Source organism: Dromaius novaehollandiae, chromosome 2 (genome assembly GCF_036370855.1).
Source record: "Dromaius novaehollandiae isolate bDroNov1 chromosome 2, bDroNov1.hap1, whole genome shotgun sequence".
Lineage (NCBI taxonomy): Eukaryota > Metazoa > Chordata > Aves > Casuariiformes > Dromaiidae > Dromaius > Dromaius novaehollandiae.
In genome coordinates, this window is record NC_088099.1 from 146329435 (window position 1) to 146347079 (window position 17645).

The 17645-nt window shown below is 40.0% G+C and overlaps 1 protein-coding gene across 6 annotated transcripts in view; it reads right to left on the reverse strand.

Moving 5' to 3' along the window:
• Positions 1 to 14981, reverse strand: part of NDUFAF6 (NADH:ubiquinone oxidoreductase complex assembly factor 6) — a 29959-nt gene extending 14978 nt beyond the window's left edge. For 2 of the 6 annotated variants that reach the window (XR_010388028.1, XM_064507705.1), the window contains exons 1-7: positions 14460 to 14705; positions 10843 to 10942; positions 9805 to 9927; positions 5823 to 5879; positions 4160 to 4262; positions 1378 to 1511; positions 289 to 390 (exon numbers count right to left, since the gene is read on the reverse strand). Coding sequence is in view for 5 of the 6 variants with exons in the window: in XM_064507705.1 (XP_064363775.1) it covers positions 289 to 390; positions 1378 to 1511; positions 4160 to 4262; positions 5823 to 5879; positions 9805 to 9927; positions 10843 to 10942; positions 14460 to 14653 (813 nt within the window). In the remaining variant the exon portion in view is untranslated. Of the gene's footprint in view, positions 1 to 288; positions 391 to 1377; positions 1512 to 4159; positions 4263 to 5822; positions 5880 to 9804; positions 9928 to 10169; positions 10267 to 10842; positions 10943 to 14459; positions 14707 to 14869 lie in introns of those variants that run through there. The other 4 variants (XM_026099782.2, XM_064507708.1, XM_064507706.1 and 1 more) reach the window with 4 other exon arrangements.
• Positions 14982 to 17645: the final 2664 nt, after the last annotated feature.

The window sequence follows — 17645 nt, forward strand, 5'->3', positions numbered from 1 at the left end:
GCTCATATGCAGTATTTGTACATATGCAACTGGATCTGGCTATGGGTAAACTGTCTCCTATACCTACAGATAAATATAATATTCACAGAGAAGTAGCTGTAAAATATTTAAAGGTTCTGTGGCTTTTTTTGTATTTTAAACTCTCTCAAAGTAATTAAAGGTAAAATATTTGAAATAAAGTGTGAAGCTACAAGTCTTCTAACAACACAGCATCACAATTCTCGATAAAGATTAACATCAATTTCTTTTATTTAAAAAGAAAAGAAAAGAAAGAAGAAGGAATCTCACATGTTCTAGATGAATATGTGCCTGGCTGGCAATATCGTAAATTACATCTCTCACATTTTTCTCTTGCTTGCATCTTATGAAATCCTCTTGTGAAACTCCATGCTAGACACCAGAAGGAAAAACAAAACAAAAAGAAAAACCCTCAACAACTATCAACTTTCCATTCTGGCTTTACAAAAGATAAGAAAACTCAAATGCTTGCCCTGGCAAGCAAACTGCTGACAAGACTGAAATAGCCCAAGCGGTTTTTGCCCCCTTGTTTAAGTCGGTCAGTTGGAAGGAAATTCAAAAGAATGGTTTGTAGTGACTATCCTTGCACACACTGGTTCTCGGAAGACTTTGCAGTCAGTTGGATTAACTGAGTCAGATTTTAAAATTTTGGCAATTTAGATCAGTTTACACAGATGCCTGATTTTTAAAAGTATAATCCAGGCAGTGAGATTCAGCAGAATAAAGTCAACAACAGTTAACGAAGGAGCCAGGCTAGCTTATGAAGTAAGACATTACCACGGGATTGGTGTGCACTACCCAATTCCACCAGGCTTGCAAAGAACAGTATTTTTTTTTGACAGTGACCAGTGTAGAAGAGGATACAGTATATTTAGAATTGCATCTCCTACAGCAGTGTGTGAACATATGCTTACAGCTATCGAATGTAAAAGAAGAGGCCAGAACATTATGGAAAGGTAGTGAAGAAAAACCCAAGAAGCTTATTCATAAGTAAAATTTCTTGTGGTGCTTTCTTATGGCAAAAAGGAAAAAGAAAGCCCCTATTCCCTATGTGTATATCTACACACTAATGGAAACATTCCTGAAAGATAAAATACTGCTAGATTTAATGTAAAAACAAAGAACAAAAAGGAAAAATGGAAAACCCCTAAAGCTTTACAAAGGTCACGCATCTCGTCTCCCAAGAGATATAAAACATTAAAACTGCGACAATGGCAATATCACTGGGGAACAGCAGAAACAGTTATATGAGTAAGTAAAAAGTGTTGTCTCTGGGCTAATAAAGTATGATCTCATATCTAGTGCTGAGAAGAAGTTAGAAACACCATACTGTTCAAATCCAGACAACTTTTCTCTTACCAACATACAAATATCCATGGGAAGAAAGACCTTTCGTCTTGTAATGTGATATGGAGTTGCTCTTAAGCAGGTGACTATGCCTTGCGCTTTCCCAATGTGACTGGCTGCATGGTCTGCGTGGATGTCCCTCACACCTAAAATTTCAGAAGTAATAGGTTTAGAAATACATGTTCTCAGGCTGTTCTGTCATGGTTTCATATAATTCTTAGCTTTTGTTAAATACAACTGTGATATGCATCAGCGAAGACTATACCTCTACAAGGGCATATGTTCATAAATTGCCTTGACTTTTAGCTAGTTCCAGTTTCTGCAAAGGGCGTACTTACAATCAGTGAAGCAGCACCTATTCAGACACAATACATCACTGTACAAATTCATTTTCATTGGCATGTCTTGTCCCAGGATAACAGTATTCCAAGAACTGTTTTTCCTGCTAGAAAAGTCATTCAAGTGTGAGATTCCTGACAAGCAATAATGCTTACAGCATGGTTTCATGATCAGCTGCAGCTGATTTAGCAGTGCACTGAAGCCAAACAGAACAGTCCTACTCTTCTCCCATATTTCTACCACCTCCCTTGTGTTGTCACTGGCAATGAGATAGCAGTATGGCAAACTGGATCAGATCACCAGCACAATGGAAAACTAACTCTGATCACTGCACAGCCCCACAACTATTACAACTGAAACAAGATGAAGGCGCGTGGGGCAGAGCAGCAACATGCCTCTTCATGGCATGACCATCTACGATTATCTTAGGCTGATCAGAAAGCCATAATGTTTTGTCACATGACTGACTTCGGATAAAATTAAAGTTTAAGGGAGAACCCTTCAACTCACTGAAGTCTCTAACAGCAGCCTTTTACACAGGAAGACATGAGGACATAGAAATTACAGACCCGTCAGCCTAATCGACACCTGAAAGTGAGCACACCAGATTCACTACACAGATTGGCCCAAGCCTTGCACGGGTCTCAGAAACTTTTGGGAAGGGTGGGTAGAGGCAGACGACATGCACTTATTTTGGCAACAGCAGCAGAGAGCAGGCTATGGCTCGGATGAAAGAGAAGATTTAACTTACAGATATTGTCTGGGAAGCATACACATCTATATACTTTAGACATAAAAAGAAATATGAAAAAAAGCCTAAGGAATAAGAGTTAGCAATGACTCGCACTCACTCTGGAAGATATTCCAAAAGTAAGGTTCTGCAAAGATTAATAAAAATATTGAGTAATACCAGATTCTGGATAACTACTTACACAATGAATCAGAGAGCACAATATTAATATTATTAAATGAAAGGAGCTGGGAGAAAGTGCCAGCAATTTGGAAGGCAAGGTTAGAAGTCAAAATAAGCTTGACAAGTTACAGAAGTACCTGAAATCAATAAGAATGAAGCTGCACTGCTATTTTTAGGAAAGATACTGCTAATCTGTCTCCAGCTTGTGTGTAAAAAAGCTAAAAAGCACAAGAGGTTTAGCAAACATGACCTGTGATGAAATTAAATCCGTCTAGTCTAGAGAAGACTACTGTGGGGAACATCAAGAGGCTGGCTGTGTTCAATTAATTTCTCAGTATTTGTGGAAGAAAACACAGAAGTTATATGTTTAATATGCAGTGAAGGAGACTTTTGCTTAGACGTTTAATTAAACTTGTATATTTAAGAGAAGATAAACATGACAGCAGACTGCATAGAAAGTCTGGAGTCCACATAACAGATTTTCAAGAAAGAGTGATCTGATTTGCATCAGGAATGACCCAAGCATAACTGATCTTTCTCAAAACTGAAGATATTTCTCAGAATGGAAGACAAGTAGTTATTTCTTACAGTTCTACATTTCTACGACCAGACATTCAGAAAGGCTCTTGAAAAATTTTACCAAATTCCTACTGGGAAAGCAAACATCAGATGTTATAACAGGTTCCCTTCCTCATTTCTTCCTAAAAAGAATGTGCTCAGCATGTATCTTTCTTCACAATGTTTTTTTGTTATTGTTTACCCTCAACACCAGCCTCCACAAGACTACTCTGAGAATTGTGCAAGAAGAAAATAATACCACAACTAAATACTACTAGTATGCTACTTAATAATTCCCATTCTTCTTCTACACCTGAACTAACACAGGGAATACATCCATGATGCAACACACACCTAAGAGAGTTACCCTTTTCTTCACTGTAAATGAACAGTTCTTTCCAAATCTATGACTGTTATATCAGACACAACAGGCATACTAACTCTAAACCACAAAGATCATATCTTTGTTGCCTTTTTTCTTACTACTGAACTGTTGATAGTTAACCTACTTTTAGGAAGGGGAGAGGTTTCAGATTCAAATTTGCAACATCACCAAGGGTAAGTTCATAGGTTGAGAAACCAGCTGTTGCAAGATAACAAGTATCACTGCAATATAAAACAATAGCTGCAGAGTAGCTACAGTACTTTGTGTCCTGCTGAGTGGAGCACTCAGAAGAGACTCTGAAGAGCTGAATTTACCATATAGTGTAATAGGAGCAAGAAAAGAGAAGACGGAGCATTAAGAGACAAAGAACAGAGTACTAGGAAATGATGAACTTTCCAAAGTATGTACTTCTAGCACAGCTGCAGTAAGATTCCAGATTTCTGGTCGAATGTTCAGAAGGTATTTGAACATTACCCAAGACAACTTCTACTGAAATTAAACTTCAGTGGAAAAGGGTTTTTTTTTAAACCCTCACATTAATAAACATCATACGACTACTAACAAGTCATCAGCAAAATCTAAAAAGGAAAATCACCTACCAAGCATCTCCAAGGTGAGGTACAAGAGAGCACTCTGAGTGTTCTCAGCATATGTTTCAAGTTCCTGGATGTTACTGTATGCTCTATCATCCAAATTTTTCTCCTGCAATTTGAACACAGAACTGCAGTAAAAACTGCTAGTAAAAGGTAAGTATAATTGTTATTTGTGCAAATTTATTATTATAATCAGATCAGCCTAAACCATCATTAATATAAAACAAAATTAAGATAAGATAGAAAGAGAATATACACACAGATAGAAACAGTCATTAAAGCTTAGTTAGCATGTCTAGCATAACCAAACAACTACATGCAACTGCAACCAAGTTCAGTTACTGGATCAATTTCAACTTTTTGCAATAATCAGAATTCTCCAGAAAAAAAAGATACAGCCAAAACAAAACATTGTATGGTATTCTTACACTACTGGGTTGCCAATTCTAACACTTGGTTAGCAACTGAAGCAGGGAGAAACTTAGATAATCAAGAATACATTTTCAAAATATGCACTAAAATCTATTTATCAAATACACATATGGATTTTGAAGTTGCAGGCAAGTATCTCCAAAAACGTAAAACCTTCCATCATTCTTCCTGTCCTAATGGGTTTTGCAGTTAAAATATATCAGTCTTAAGATTAAAAAACTCTGAACGGTCTTTCATAGCAATGACACACAAGTAATTGACCATCGATTTTCTCAAGACGTAACTTCATGAGATGCTAGCTGCAGCAGAAAAGCTAGCTTAAGAAGTTCCTGCCCCTTGGTTGCTCATTCTTGCCCTTGCGTCACAGTTCGTAGCAGCATAACTGTAGAAGCAAAATTCTTCCTCCCATTTTTCCCCAAAAGAGTGTAGATATTTTAAAACTCACATCATTTCAATGCTCTGGTTCACAGCACTGCTTAGAAAGAACTTCACAGCCCAATAGGGAGCAGCAGCAAAGTGTGGCAGAAAGGTTCAGACAGGGCATTTCATTTTTGAGATTTTATATCCACAACTCATCACAACAGAAGGATATTTAGGTGCAAAATTGACATGATAATAGAAAAATATGAGGAAGAATAAAATGATATAAATGAATGGAACAGGATTGGAATGGCAGAAAAAGAGACTATGAGTTTTGTATTTTTTTTTATGTAGGAGAGTATGTATGAGTTGCACACCTTAATTCCTATTTCTAATAAAATGCATTTTTCCAAAATTATTAACTGAAAAGTAGTTGCATATGGAGACCTTCTATGTAATCTCACAGGATGAAACTTCCCCCACATACACACAGAAAGATGTCTAAGTCTACCTCCTCCAGAGGTAACCATTTCACACCAAGAATAAAGGCCAGCAAGACAAAACATGCACACAGATACATTGGTTACTAGATCAGGGAACAAAGAAGATGCAGACTGACAAACTACATCCTTTTTAAAGCAAAAATAAACAAAAGCATTCTACTTGCTATTTTGGCCAAAAGGAGCACAAATCATGCATTAGGACATCAATGAAGCATTGAAAGGAAATATAACAGTACCATTCTTAAAGAGAAATACTACTGACTGAAAAAGATGAATTACTTAACCTTCAGTTCTATGCACAAACACATAAAATTAAGGGGAAAAAATCAAATATGACAAAAAATTAAACCATATTTTGAATGGCCAGTACTTACTCTTTCATCGATAATCTTCATGATCCACATTTTAGTTAGATTATGTCTCTTGACAGCCTGAAAATTAAACACCCATGTTACTGCTTCGAAAATGATGGCAGTACTGCATTCTGAAGGCTTAAATATATTTTAGATAATTCTTTTCTTACAAGGATTGTATTCACTGGGTTAAATCAAAGTGGCATGTCAGTGGAAAAAGAGAATCTTCTTCCAATTCAAATTTTTTTGATATTTATTACAAGTTGTTGCAGACAAAAAATGAAATCTTGAACATCAAGCCATTTAAACAAACACATTTCTTCAAAAATATTTTCAAAGCAATTTATTCTATCATGGAGTCATACTTTCCCACAAAACATTTACAAATCACTATGTTTGCTTTCCAAAGAGAACAGTTTCCTCCAGAGCCAAGCAACAAAAAGAAAGATTCCCCTTGTAAACTTTCAAGAGGATAACTGTAAATTGTAGCAATACACACTGTAAAAACAGCATTCTAAAAACCAATATAATGTATGATTTTGTCAAAAAAAAAAAGTATCCTATAGTATCTCATATTCATCTATTTTTTTGACTCATCTCATATTTGACTTCCTTCTTGCACCACTTCATTCAATCAACTTATCTTCAATCCTCTTACACACACACACACCCCTCTCAAAGCCATCTTGAATTTTGCAGACCAGACTATCAGCAAGGCTACAATTGCACATTTGAATATTTATAAACAAAATTTATGGAGCAGACTTCTGAAAGTCTTAACTTTTATAACTCACTTTCTACTTCTTTATATCCATTATATTTGGAAATATTTTTTCAAGTTTTGCAAGAACAGCTCTTCTTGTTGATTCAACAAATTCTGCTCGAGTAACTACTTAGTGTGTGAAAAGGCAAAGTCTAATGTTAGAGATACAGATGTCAGTTTTGCTTCCCACTTGCTCATCTTAAGCATTGTTTTATAAACATAGTCCTTGAAAAATTCCCACAGAAGGTGAAAAATTAAGCACTAAACTGAGCTCTGCTAAAGTACAGATTTTGTATATTTATTTTGGTCTACCTTTGTTCAAACACAGAGGTCATTTTTGAAAAATTTTGAAGTTTGACTTCTTCCATGGAAATGAATAGAGGTTTAGGCCTCACTTTTCACATGTTGAAAATGGACAGGTAAGTAAGAACAGGTATTGTACAGCTGCCACTTAAATTCATATTAACGTCACTGAGAGTTGAGCTATTAATAATTCTAGAAATAATAAAATAACAAGCTATTTACATACTTTACACATGAACTAGTGCAGAAAACTCTAGAAATCCACATTTGAGTATTCTGGGATATATAAAGTATTTGGAACATATTTAGCTTGACAAATCAGTATTTCTTCTGGAAAACTGAAACTGTTTTTCATACAAACTCAACAGTGAGAACAGAGTATACATACAATATGCTGTGCAGAAGGCATCCTAACTCAATTAACAGCTCTGCAGTATTTATGAATTCAGACGTCTCTTTCCAAATCCTTCTTTTTAAGGATTGCAATGATATTATTGATCATCTGTGAAGCTACACTCCTCAAACAGGTCATTCTTGGGGTATCTGCTGACATGTAGAAACAAAATCACATCTTGAGGGCACAGGTCACCAGGACAGACTGTTGTTTGTTCACTTTAGTGCCCTGCAGCGTTCCGAGCTATCAGAACTCCCAGAAATTTTTTGAATTATTTCTCAATAGCTTATTTCACAACCAGTTCTTTTTGGATTGTCTCATATTGGTCTTCCATCAGACCAATCATATGTAAGGTCAAATCTTACCACACAGATAGACCAATTCTTTCTTCCACTCCAAAAATCACTTCTCTGTTTTGAAACAAAGGAGTATGACTGGCAATCTTATCTGTTGGAAGGGCATGTAATTTATATCTGAATATTGAGTGATTTATATCTGAATGATGTTTGTTACAAGTTTCTCATCTGCTAGTAAATATTTCTGCCCCGCACACATAAACAGACAAGCAGCATGAAATAAAAAGTGGTGGAAAGAATATATATAATCACATCCAAAACTAACTTGTATCTAAGTTACTCAGTCAGACAACTGCATGAAAAGATATCTTTGGAAACAAAAATAAGTAAAGCTACACTAAAGCAACTTCCTCCTTGGAAAGGAGACTAACACATTTGGGAAGAAGACTGTCTTGTTCCTGGGCAGTTTGCCATATGCTGGAAGAGAGACAGAAAAAAGAATATAAAAAGCAAAGGCACAGACAGACTGACATGCAAAACTACCAATACTGCATTCTAACATGTGTGTGAAAACATTTACCCTAAATTCAGCTTTAATTGCACTTGGCCACTTCCTTGAGGCTAAGGCCACACTTTATCTGAGTTGGATACACCTATGAATAGCTCTAGTCCTCCTGTAAGTGACTAATAGATACAGGTCTTTATTTTACTTCTTGGCTTTGCCTAAGTTTTCTCTTAGTTAAAAGGTATTTTTTTCAATTTAAATCTTAATTTAAATATGAGTGTTGACAGACAGGAACAAATGCTCACTTGTACTTCATTTCACATTTGAAGGAGGAAGAGTCAGGGAGAGGCCACACTTTCAGTAGTGCCAAAGATCATTCAAAGGGGATTTGGAAAGAATTCAGAATTCTCGTCTCAGAGGTGCAACAGACAGTACATATGAAGCCAAGATGGCAACAAATTAAATATTCTAAACCCACAAGAACTGCGTTGTTCTATTCCACTGTTTCAGTGGGTGTCCTCCTTTTTCTGGGATTTTAACAGGGGCAATGCAGATGAATACTCAGATGAAGACTCCACATTTGACTGCCTGTTTTTCAGCAGGTCCATAAACCGAACTACCTATGGGATCTAAGTTAACAGTATTCAGCTGTTTAGCTCTAGGCAGATTGCAGTTTTTCTTGTCCAGGAGCTCAGAAATCCTTAGCTTAAACACAAATTCTGGTCTTACAGAATTGAGGCCTTAAGGTAGGTGCTCTTTTTGAAGGTTCTAAGACTTGTGGCCTGTGACCCAAAGATGCCAAGTTAGCAACATATGGAATTTCCATCCCTGAAGATACTCAAAATTCAACTGGATATGACCTGAAGTTAGTCCTGCTCTGAGTGAGGAGCTGGACTAGAGGAGGTCCTGAGGTCCCTTCCAACCTATATTATTCCATGATTCTATATCAGCACCAAGGGGAAATCTATTTATACCACCTTCAGACCTCCAGTCATCCCTTGAACTGGTCAATGGGAGCTCTAGCTAGAAACAAAAAATTTTACAAGAGAGCCTCAGCCATATCCAGCAGAGGTGCAGGTCTGTAGGCGTATTTTACCTGTGACATTCTAGTGCCCGCCTGAACTCAGACAGACATCTTGGTAAAAAATAAACTGAAGGTCACAAGTACCTTCCTTGTTACTCAATACACACAAGAGGATCTATACTCTGTGCAAAACATGTAATATATAAAAGTCACCAAGTAACTCTCCAGCAAGCAGAAAGACTCTATTAAGATTCCCCCTACTATCTACTGTAATCAGGTATGAAAGTCTTGGGCTTTTCCTCACACTATTTGCTAGATTGACCCCCGTGCTTAGTGTCCTATCCTTCTTGCAGTGCTTAATCTTCTTAGACAGGACTAGAGCAGGCTCAGGAAAATTTAATTGCATATTTCACTTGCTATCAACTTACAGCTTGCCAGAACTTAGTCTTTCCTTCACCTGAGGAGAACAAAAAAAACAAGCACTTTGTTCACAGAAGTCTTACCCTCCAAGCAGGTCCTCCCTAAATATCCTCCTTCTCCAGCTTTGCTTTTTGCTTTTAGGTTACTTAAAAATATCACACACACCACCCTTTACATCATCTGTTTTATACCAAATAATGTAGTCAACAATGCAACACAGCATACGCAAAATAATGATTTTTTTTTCATAGCTATATTTTAGCCAGGTGAATTTTAGGACAACAAAAGCATATTTTACCTTCCACAGTTCTATAGCAACAGGCTGATGTGGCGGCTTATCACAGTATATATCTTCCACAGCATTCCTCCAGAACTGCACTCGCATCAGACCTGTACCCTTCTGAGTTATGGAGTCTTTAATCTGAAAAGGACATATCTGGAGTGAAATTACAGTCTCCTTAAGACACTCAGTCTATCTACATTGAAAAGACAGACACAGGATAACCAAACTCAATAGAGAAAGTCCTCAGTTCTGAATTTACATTTATTCTTCATAAAGTATTCATACGCTATGGGGAGGGAAGAGGAGTGCGGGGCGTGTGGAAATCTTCATCAGAACCGCTATTTGAAAGCCATGGAAATTAAGGCCTGGGTGACTCTCACCTCATCTTTCCTTCCAGAAGGATAAGAAGTCATGGTAACAGTGGTGAGGGAGAGAGCACTGAGGGTTGCTGGAGGGAGCCAACAGGAGCTGCTTAGAAGTTTTGCCAGGTCAGCACATCTCTCAGATTCTCTTTTCTGGCGAATGTTACCAATTTTTGCGGTTACAGTGGCAGTCTCTGCCCACCTAGCAAAGGGAAGAGACTGCTGCCACTCCCCTCTCACATCTCTAATTACAGACTTCCCTCCCGGCAGCTTTTCTATTACTTAGCTTCTGCCAGCAAAGACCTGGGACTGATTATATCACCTAACTTTTTGATTGACCTTCTACAGATAGGATTTAGCTTCCCTTTTCAGATTCGGCCCTTGCATTTGAAGCCAGGACACAGATGCAATCACATAACAGTGTCAAGGACTACAGCCTCTTTTTTATCATTTACTTTTGAAATGCACAACATAAAGGAGAAAAACTATATGCATAAACAAAGTAAACTGTAGGAGGCTGGCTACATCCCAAGGGCCATTCAAAAGCAGAGGTTTGTAGTGGATTACTTATTCATTGCCCTTTTTACTATGAAATGTTAATCTCAGCAAAAGCCCACCTACTACAATAATTAATAATCCTGAAATTGTTATTTTATATTTGCAAACTCTGGAAATGTATTTTAATACCTGCCTGAGCCAGTTCCACATTGAAAGCTCTCAAAGCAAAAGCAGAAGTTCGGGATTCTGCAGGCAAGAGCAGAGAACACAGAAATCCTTCATAGTCACGCTTTCTATAAAAGGACAAACAAAAAACATATTCTATGTACAGCTCAATGTAAACTGGGCATGCTGTTGCTTAGCACTTAACTCCTGATATAATAGCAGTAAGTTACAGCTCAACTTTAACTTCACAAAAATAGTAGCTTTTAAGCCTATTTTAAAATAAGGCAAACTCCTAGAGAGTGGGGGATGCAGTGTGAACTCTCAGAGCATTAGAGGGAAAATATGCACCTCTCAAATTCAGATCTCAAGTTATTTGGCTAAAGGCATGGAACAAGTCTGTGGCAGCACTGCAAATAGAATCCAGACTGCCTGACTTCCAGACTTCTTTTCTAAACATAAAACCACATTGCTTTAAGAGATTGTGCTTCTGAGCTTGGCAGAAGACCTCCTGCTTAACCAGTAAGTTTTTTTGTATTGGCAACTATATCCAAAGCATAAATGCGCTTCAGTGCGGCAGTTTTGCTGCAGGTAACCTGCCACCAATCTAGAGTGATATACCTTTGTTCGGCCACTGGGGTGTGCCATTAAGTTAAAAACAATCACAACAGAATGATTATAAACTGCAAAATCCTACATAACTCTATTAAAAACACTTGGTCATCTATGAAAAGCTAAGTTGCTTGTTTTGAACAGCATTTTTGTGGATTTTCTGATAGGCCTGTAACCTGATTCTTTATTAAAGAAAACTAGCAATTCCACGTTTATTCATTTTCACAAGATTTGCCATTCTTACATGTGCTCCTATTTCTTCTGAACATAAGCTTAAAATAGCAAAAACAAACCAAGGGTTACTGTTAGTTGCTATTTTTAGCATCGAACCTAAAGGAATTCAAATTTAAGGGGTTCTTACCCCTACAAAACATAGCAGCTGATAACTAGCAAAAGCTTTGAGTTTTCACAGCTGTTGTGAAACCTCTTTTAGAGTCTGATGCAAATCCACAAGCATATACAGCAAAAGATGTTTGTGGATTTTAGTAGGCTTTGAAAGGCACATTAATAACAAAAAGCAGATGCGTTAAATCTCCCTCAATTAAGACACTTTTAGAAAAGTACTAGCAATGCAAAACCTAGTATTTTTTCTCCAGGTGGAGTGTAATAATATTCAGTATTGCCCATCATGGGCAGAGCTCCCAGGTTTACAGTCATGCATTCCTGGTTCTAGTTACTCACTTTGACTGTTCATACAACAAAAAAACACACAACTACCTACAGAAAGGAAACAAATCACACAACTGAAGCAAACTAACTGCACAATAGATTTTTCTTCCCTCTATTAATTTTTTCAGTTGCCCTAAGCTTACAGATTAGGTGTAGCAAAAAGGAACCTAAAAAAAAAATCATAAAAAAACATGAATTTTATGCTGACAGTGCCCCCTTGGGCACAATAGTAGAAAAGCAAATTAATTTTCTGGAACCTTCAGTTAACCCACAGTCTATAAAATAAAATTCTTATTGCCGTAGATCACGTTCCGCCCCAACTCTCTTCATGTATTAAGGTAGGGAATGAAGAAAGGAGGGAAGAGAACTTAAGTCTGATATCGAATATTTCAGTGGTCTCCCTCTCTTTCTTTACCCACAGAAGTAAGAAAATGTGGTTATAACAATTACTGGATTTCCAATATAATGAAAAATTAAAAGAATCTTAAGGGGAATTTCTTCCATATTCTTCCATATTATAAATCCCCATAATATCCTCAATTCATGAGCTCATCTTGCAGAGTCTGCTCTCATCATAAAAGGTATAAAAAGGATAAAAATCATAACCACAAGGGAAATATATTTTTAATGAAACAGCTTAAAACTACCTTTAAGAAAGTCATTTAACAGGAAAAAAAAAAAGAGAGAGAGAGGAAGGACATCTTGTGTACTGCAAGAAGTTGCAAAAATCTACATCATTAAAGCCCACATCAGTTCTGTTCTTGTTATGTTTTGTGGTATACCCATATTCAGGGCTGGAGAGCTGCTGAAGCTTGCACAGCCTGAAGTGATTTGTTTCTGTTTGAATACTAACTCCTTCATCTTAGAGTTTTTAAACATTTTATGATTTTTCATGCAATATATGAGCTACCACATAGCTCCAACTAAATGATAAAGAACATGCCAAAAGCATTCTTCATTTATTATTTTGAATGCTTGTGTATGTTTTCTAACTAGTCTTTTTCTATAAAATCTGTTTTAACAAAAGTAACAAAAAATTGTTTAAACCCAACCATCTTAGCTTTTGTACCTGGCAAGCCTGCTATCATTTTCAGTTATTTGTTACTGAAACCATTTTAACTGTGTATATTAATTGCACAAATGGTCTCTGATCTCCTAAGTAACAGCTGAATGCCAGGCAGAACAACCAGGAAAATTACAGCCACAATCTGAAGTTTTGGAAACTAAAATGCATACTAGTTGTGCATCTGAGGAGGTCTGCTGCTTGGCGCTTCACAGTAAATTTAAGATTTTCACATTTTTCCTATTAGTTTTCACTCTTCAGCCATTACTTCTTATCACAAATACCTTTCTATCTTTCACAAGTGTTAGCTTGCAGAAATAAGATTATCGCGCTCTGCTCTTTCTGTACACGCTCTGAAGCCTTCTCCCTGCTTTCGCCAACCTGGGACAACCGTATCCACGATGAAACTAACTGTCTTTCCGAAGAACCTGTTTCACCTTTCCTTTGTGCTGCGTAACTCGCATGGACTAGAGACACCAACCAGCAGGCGCTGCGCGGTGCTCACAGCTCCCGAAGGGGCCAGGGGACGTCCCTGGGCCTGGAGGTGCCCGAGCCGTGCTCCTGCTCCTCCTGGGCACTGCAGCTTTGACCAAAAACGGACTCTCTTGGAAACATGAAGACCTCCTCTGCATCCTGCGTTCAGATCACACAAGCTACTGAAGCTGTCTGCCCAACTGCTGCATTTCCTCTGCTTCTGTTTATTTTTCCAAGAGATACTTGGAAAACCTGGCTACTTCCCACTAGCCAAGAAGGCCTGATAATCCCTAGTATTTTTAAATGGTCATTTCAAAAAACTTTCTCTCCAAAAGGAGAGACAGCAAACTGAAGCATGCAGTATTTCGGGAGGAATGCAGCTGTGAAAGAAGCAAAAAAAAAGAAAAAAATTGCTGTTTGTACAGGTTAAATTACCCTTGGAGTTAAAACATTTATCTAACAGTTTCCACTACTTTTTTTTTTTTTTTTTAATAAACCAGGGGAGGTTTTTCCAAAAGCAACCCTACCCATTACCACCTGTAACTTCACTTGGTGGATGTATGGATTATTTTTGCCCTCGGGAGCTCCCAGGACGCGGGGATGAGGAACACCCAGCAGCCGGGCGGGAGGAAATCCAGCAGCCTTTTATTAAGAAGGGGAAAACATGCGAAACGGCCGAAAGCGGCGCCGTCCTCCTGCAAGGAAACGGACCTGCGCGCCCAGTACTGCGAGGGGAAAACGACCGCCCCGGGCCCGGTGGGAGGCGCCCGCCGGCTCTGCCTCCCGCAGCGGGCGGGATGGCGGCCGGGCCGCGCCCCCGCCGCACTCACCGCAGCAGCTCGGCGCAGTACTGCACTTCCCCTCCGGGCGCCGGCCGGCTCCCGGCCGCCGCCGCCGCCGCCCTGCCGCCGCCGCCGCCGCCGCCGAGCCGCGGCCGCAGGAGGAGCCCGCCGCGCGCAGCGGCTGCCCGCGCCAGGCGGCTGCAGGTCCGCGCGCCACCCAGCGCCATGGCGGCGGCCGCCATGTTGCGGCCCGCCGCGCTCCGCCCTCCCGTCCGTCAGCGGTGGGCGAGCGGGGCGGCCCCTTCCCGCGCCCGGCGGCGCTGCGGCGCGGCCCGGCCGCGGCGGGAGGCAGAGCCGTTCCTGGCCCCCTCCCCGCCGGCCTGGGGGCAGCGCCTGTGCGGAAAATGGCCTTCCTCGAATATACTTTTTTTAGGGAAAATATCCTTGATTAGCCTCACCTCGCGCGAGCAGTGTTAGCCACGTCTCCTGCCCCGCCGCGGCTGGGAGGTGCTGGGAACGAGACCCCGCTCGGGTTACGCAGCACGGAGATTTCCCGAGAAAACACCGAAAAGTCACAATCGAGTCGGGTGTAAACGTTCAATAGGAAAAAATACCAGTAGGTGGCACTCAAGAATACGTGATTTGGATCCAGCGTTTTGGAGAAGCCATGAAGCCTTTTGTTGTCCTGCAAATGGCTTCCTTCCTGCGATCCCCTGCCTCAGTTTACCTGCGCGCCGAAAGCAGGCACAGTCGACATCAGTCTGAGCTGAAGTCCTCTGCCCTTTTGAAAATTAGACACTCAGGATTTTAAACTGGGCACCCAAAAATCTGAGGAATCTGAATTTCTCTTGCTCCTTTTGGCAGCATGAGGCGGGTGGGTTACGGGAGCAGGCCACAGGGCTGGGACTGTGGTGCAAGGCTGCGGGGCTCAGGGCCGGTTTGCTGTGAGACGACACGGTTCTGCTCAGGCATTGCCGCCAACTTAAGGTCTCTGTGTTCAGCAGAGCATTTTGTTTCGGTTTTGCAGCAGGCAGTCCCTAGTTCCTCGTCTTGGATGAGATACTCTTCATGCTGTATAATCTGGCTGGAGTTTATGCAGAGGACTCGCTACAAGGAGAATTGTTGTCTTAAGGCAGCAGTCCCAAACTCTCCCTTTGGTTAGACGCAACACAGCAATAGTCTTATGTAGACCACTGTTCAGCAAGGGAATGCGCTACAGAGAATATAATGCAGCAGCAAGGCCTAAGCCATTGTGGCATGAGAATATAAGAGGCAAGGCTTGAAGGGAGACCTAACATATTCAGCCAACTGGTATGGTTGGAAAAATGTCACAAGCTTTGAGGTACACGCTGGGTGTCACAGCTGGCACCTCAGTCACACGCAGCCGTGGGAAAGGGCTGCAGTCAGCTACCAGGGCCTCTGAGCACACGCCTGGTACGCTCTGCAGACTGCTTCCTCTCACCCTTCCTGCACCAGTACTGCAAACGGTCTTCAGCAGAGGAAATCTGACTCAGGCTAGGTTAGCTCAGCAGAGAGCGCCCACGCTGCAGGAGCAGTGTCTGAGCGACTGCGCTGGATCCACGCTCTCGGCCGTGAGTACACCGAACACTGCTCTTCAGGAGCTGGTTTACTGCAGTAAGCTGATTCACTTTACTGACCCTTTTCCAGTGATCGCTGCAGAAAGTCTGTTCTTTCCAGGTACCTCAGGGAAAAGTTGGAAAGGTATTGGAGGGTTTGTAGGATGGAAGCAAAGCTAACTTACATGTGCTCCACAGAAGGGTTAGGTTAGTCACAGGTAGAGTAGTTGTGCTCCCTCAAAGTCTGGCCTATGTGGGGATAAGCCAATAAATTAATATAAAAGTACCACCATGTTTAAGAGCTGTTTCATCTTAATGCTAAGCCAGCCCAACTTACTGGCTAGTTATTACCAAAAGCAGCAGGCCGGCTTTCCTTTCTATCCCCAGCCTTGCCATTCTCCTTCCTGGTGCCAGCTCTGACCTTCGTTTTATAGCATGGCGAGCAGATTCAGGGAGTTAAACCAGGAAAAAAAACATTCAGTATTCTCTTTCAGTTTTCCTGAGTTATTTTCCTGCCAGTTTGGTGCTTTGAATCAGCTCACTTTGTGGGGTAAGGGGCATCAGAGCCAGCACCAGGCATGAGCACAAGCAAGGGGCTATGAGCTGGAGAGGCAGCAGGATCCCCCCATTTGTGGACAGTGATACATATATGTTCATCAGCCTGGCCATAACGTGAAGCCATATGGTAAATATGGGGGAAGTTTTGAGCGGGGAGCAACAGTCAAGCTGTAAGGCATCTGCTTGGAAATGAGAGCAAGCCTTTATTTTGTGCCATGCCAAGACAACTCAGAAAAAAGGAGAGTGAGGTTAGGAATATCACTTAAACATTATTTATTTAATTGATTTGTGGATCTTGCAGGTTTATCCTGAGTCTTTCTTCTTCCCTTTCTCTCATCTCTAAAGTTCTCTTTGTCTTAAAACTCTGGACCTTGTTGTAAACCTTGCTATGCCTTGAGCAGGATTTATTGTTTGTCAGGGCACCCAAAGGAGGTCATTTAGCTTTGGCAGATTTCTGGGTGGAGGCTGAAACTGCAGTTGTTTAGGTTTTCACAGAGGACCCCTAGATAAATGAATCCAGCTCTTTCAGCTGCTGCCAATTCCTGGCAGAAGGGTTACATAAACATACTCTAAACCTCAAGAGTATTATAAATAAATCTTATAAAATATTAACTTTTGTTAATCTCAGAACCGAATGGTGTTAAACTGATTTAAACCCTTAGTAAGAAAAGAATAAACTAGGTGTTGCATAAAAAACAACAATCCTGACCTCTTTCTCAGTGCACTGACATTTGTTTCTTATTGTTCTGTACCTTTAATGTTCTCATTAAATTACAATTTTTTTCTTTAAACAAATACTTCATGTATCATGTATAATAATTGAAAAAGCTTCTTCAAGTCTGTATTGATTCTAATGTTAGCCTTTTGTGTTGCCACTGCAGTGAAAATGGCGATTTGATTTAATGTTTTACTGAGTTATTTTTAACACTGTACATGAATATTCAAGCTTAGTAAGAGGCTTCTACAAACTCCTTTTTAGTGTATCATTGTGTTAAAGAGCTAATTTCATCACCCTTTCCAATCTCTCTCTCAAAAGCTGAAAGGTAATTGTTTCTGATTCCTACTTCTTTCTAAAGTATTTTGTCAAACTCACTCCTCA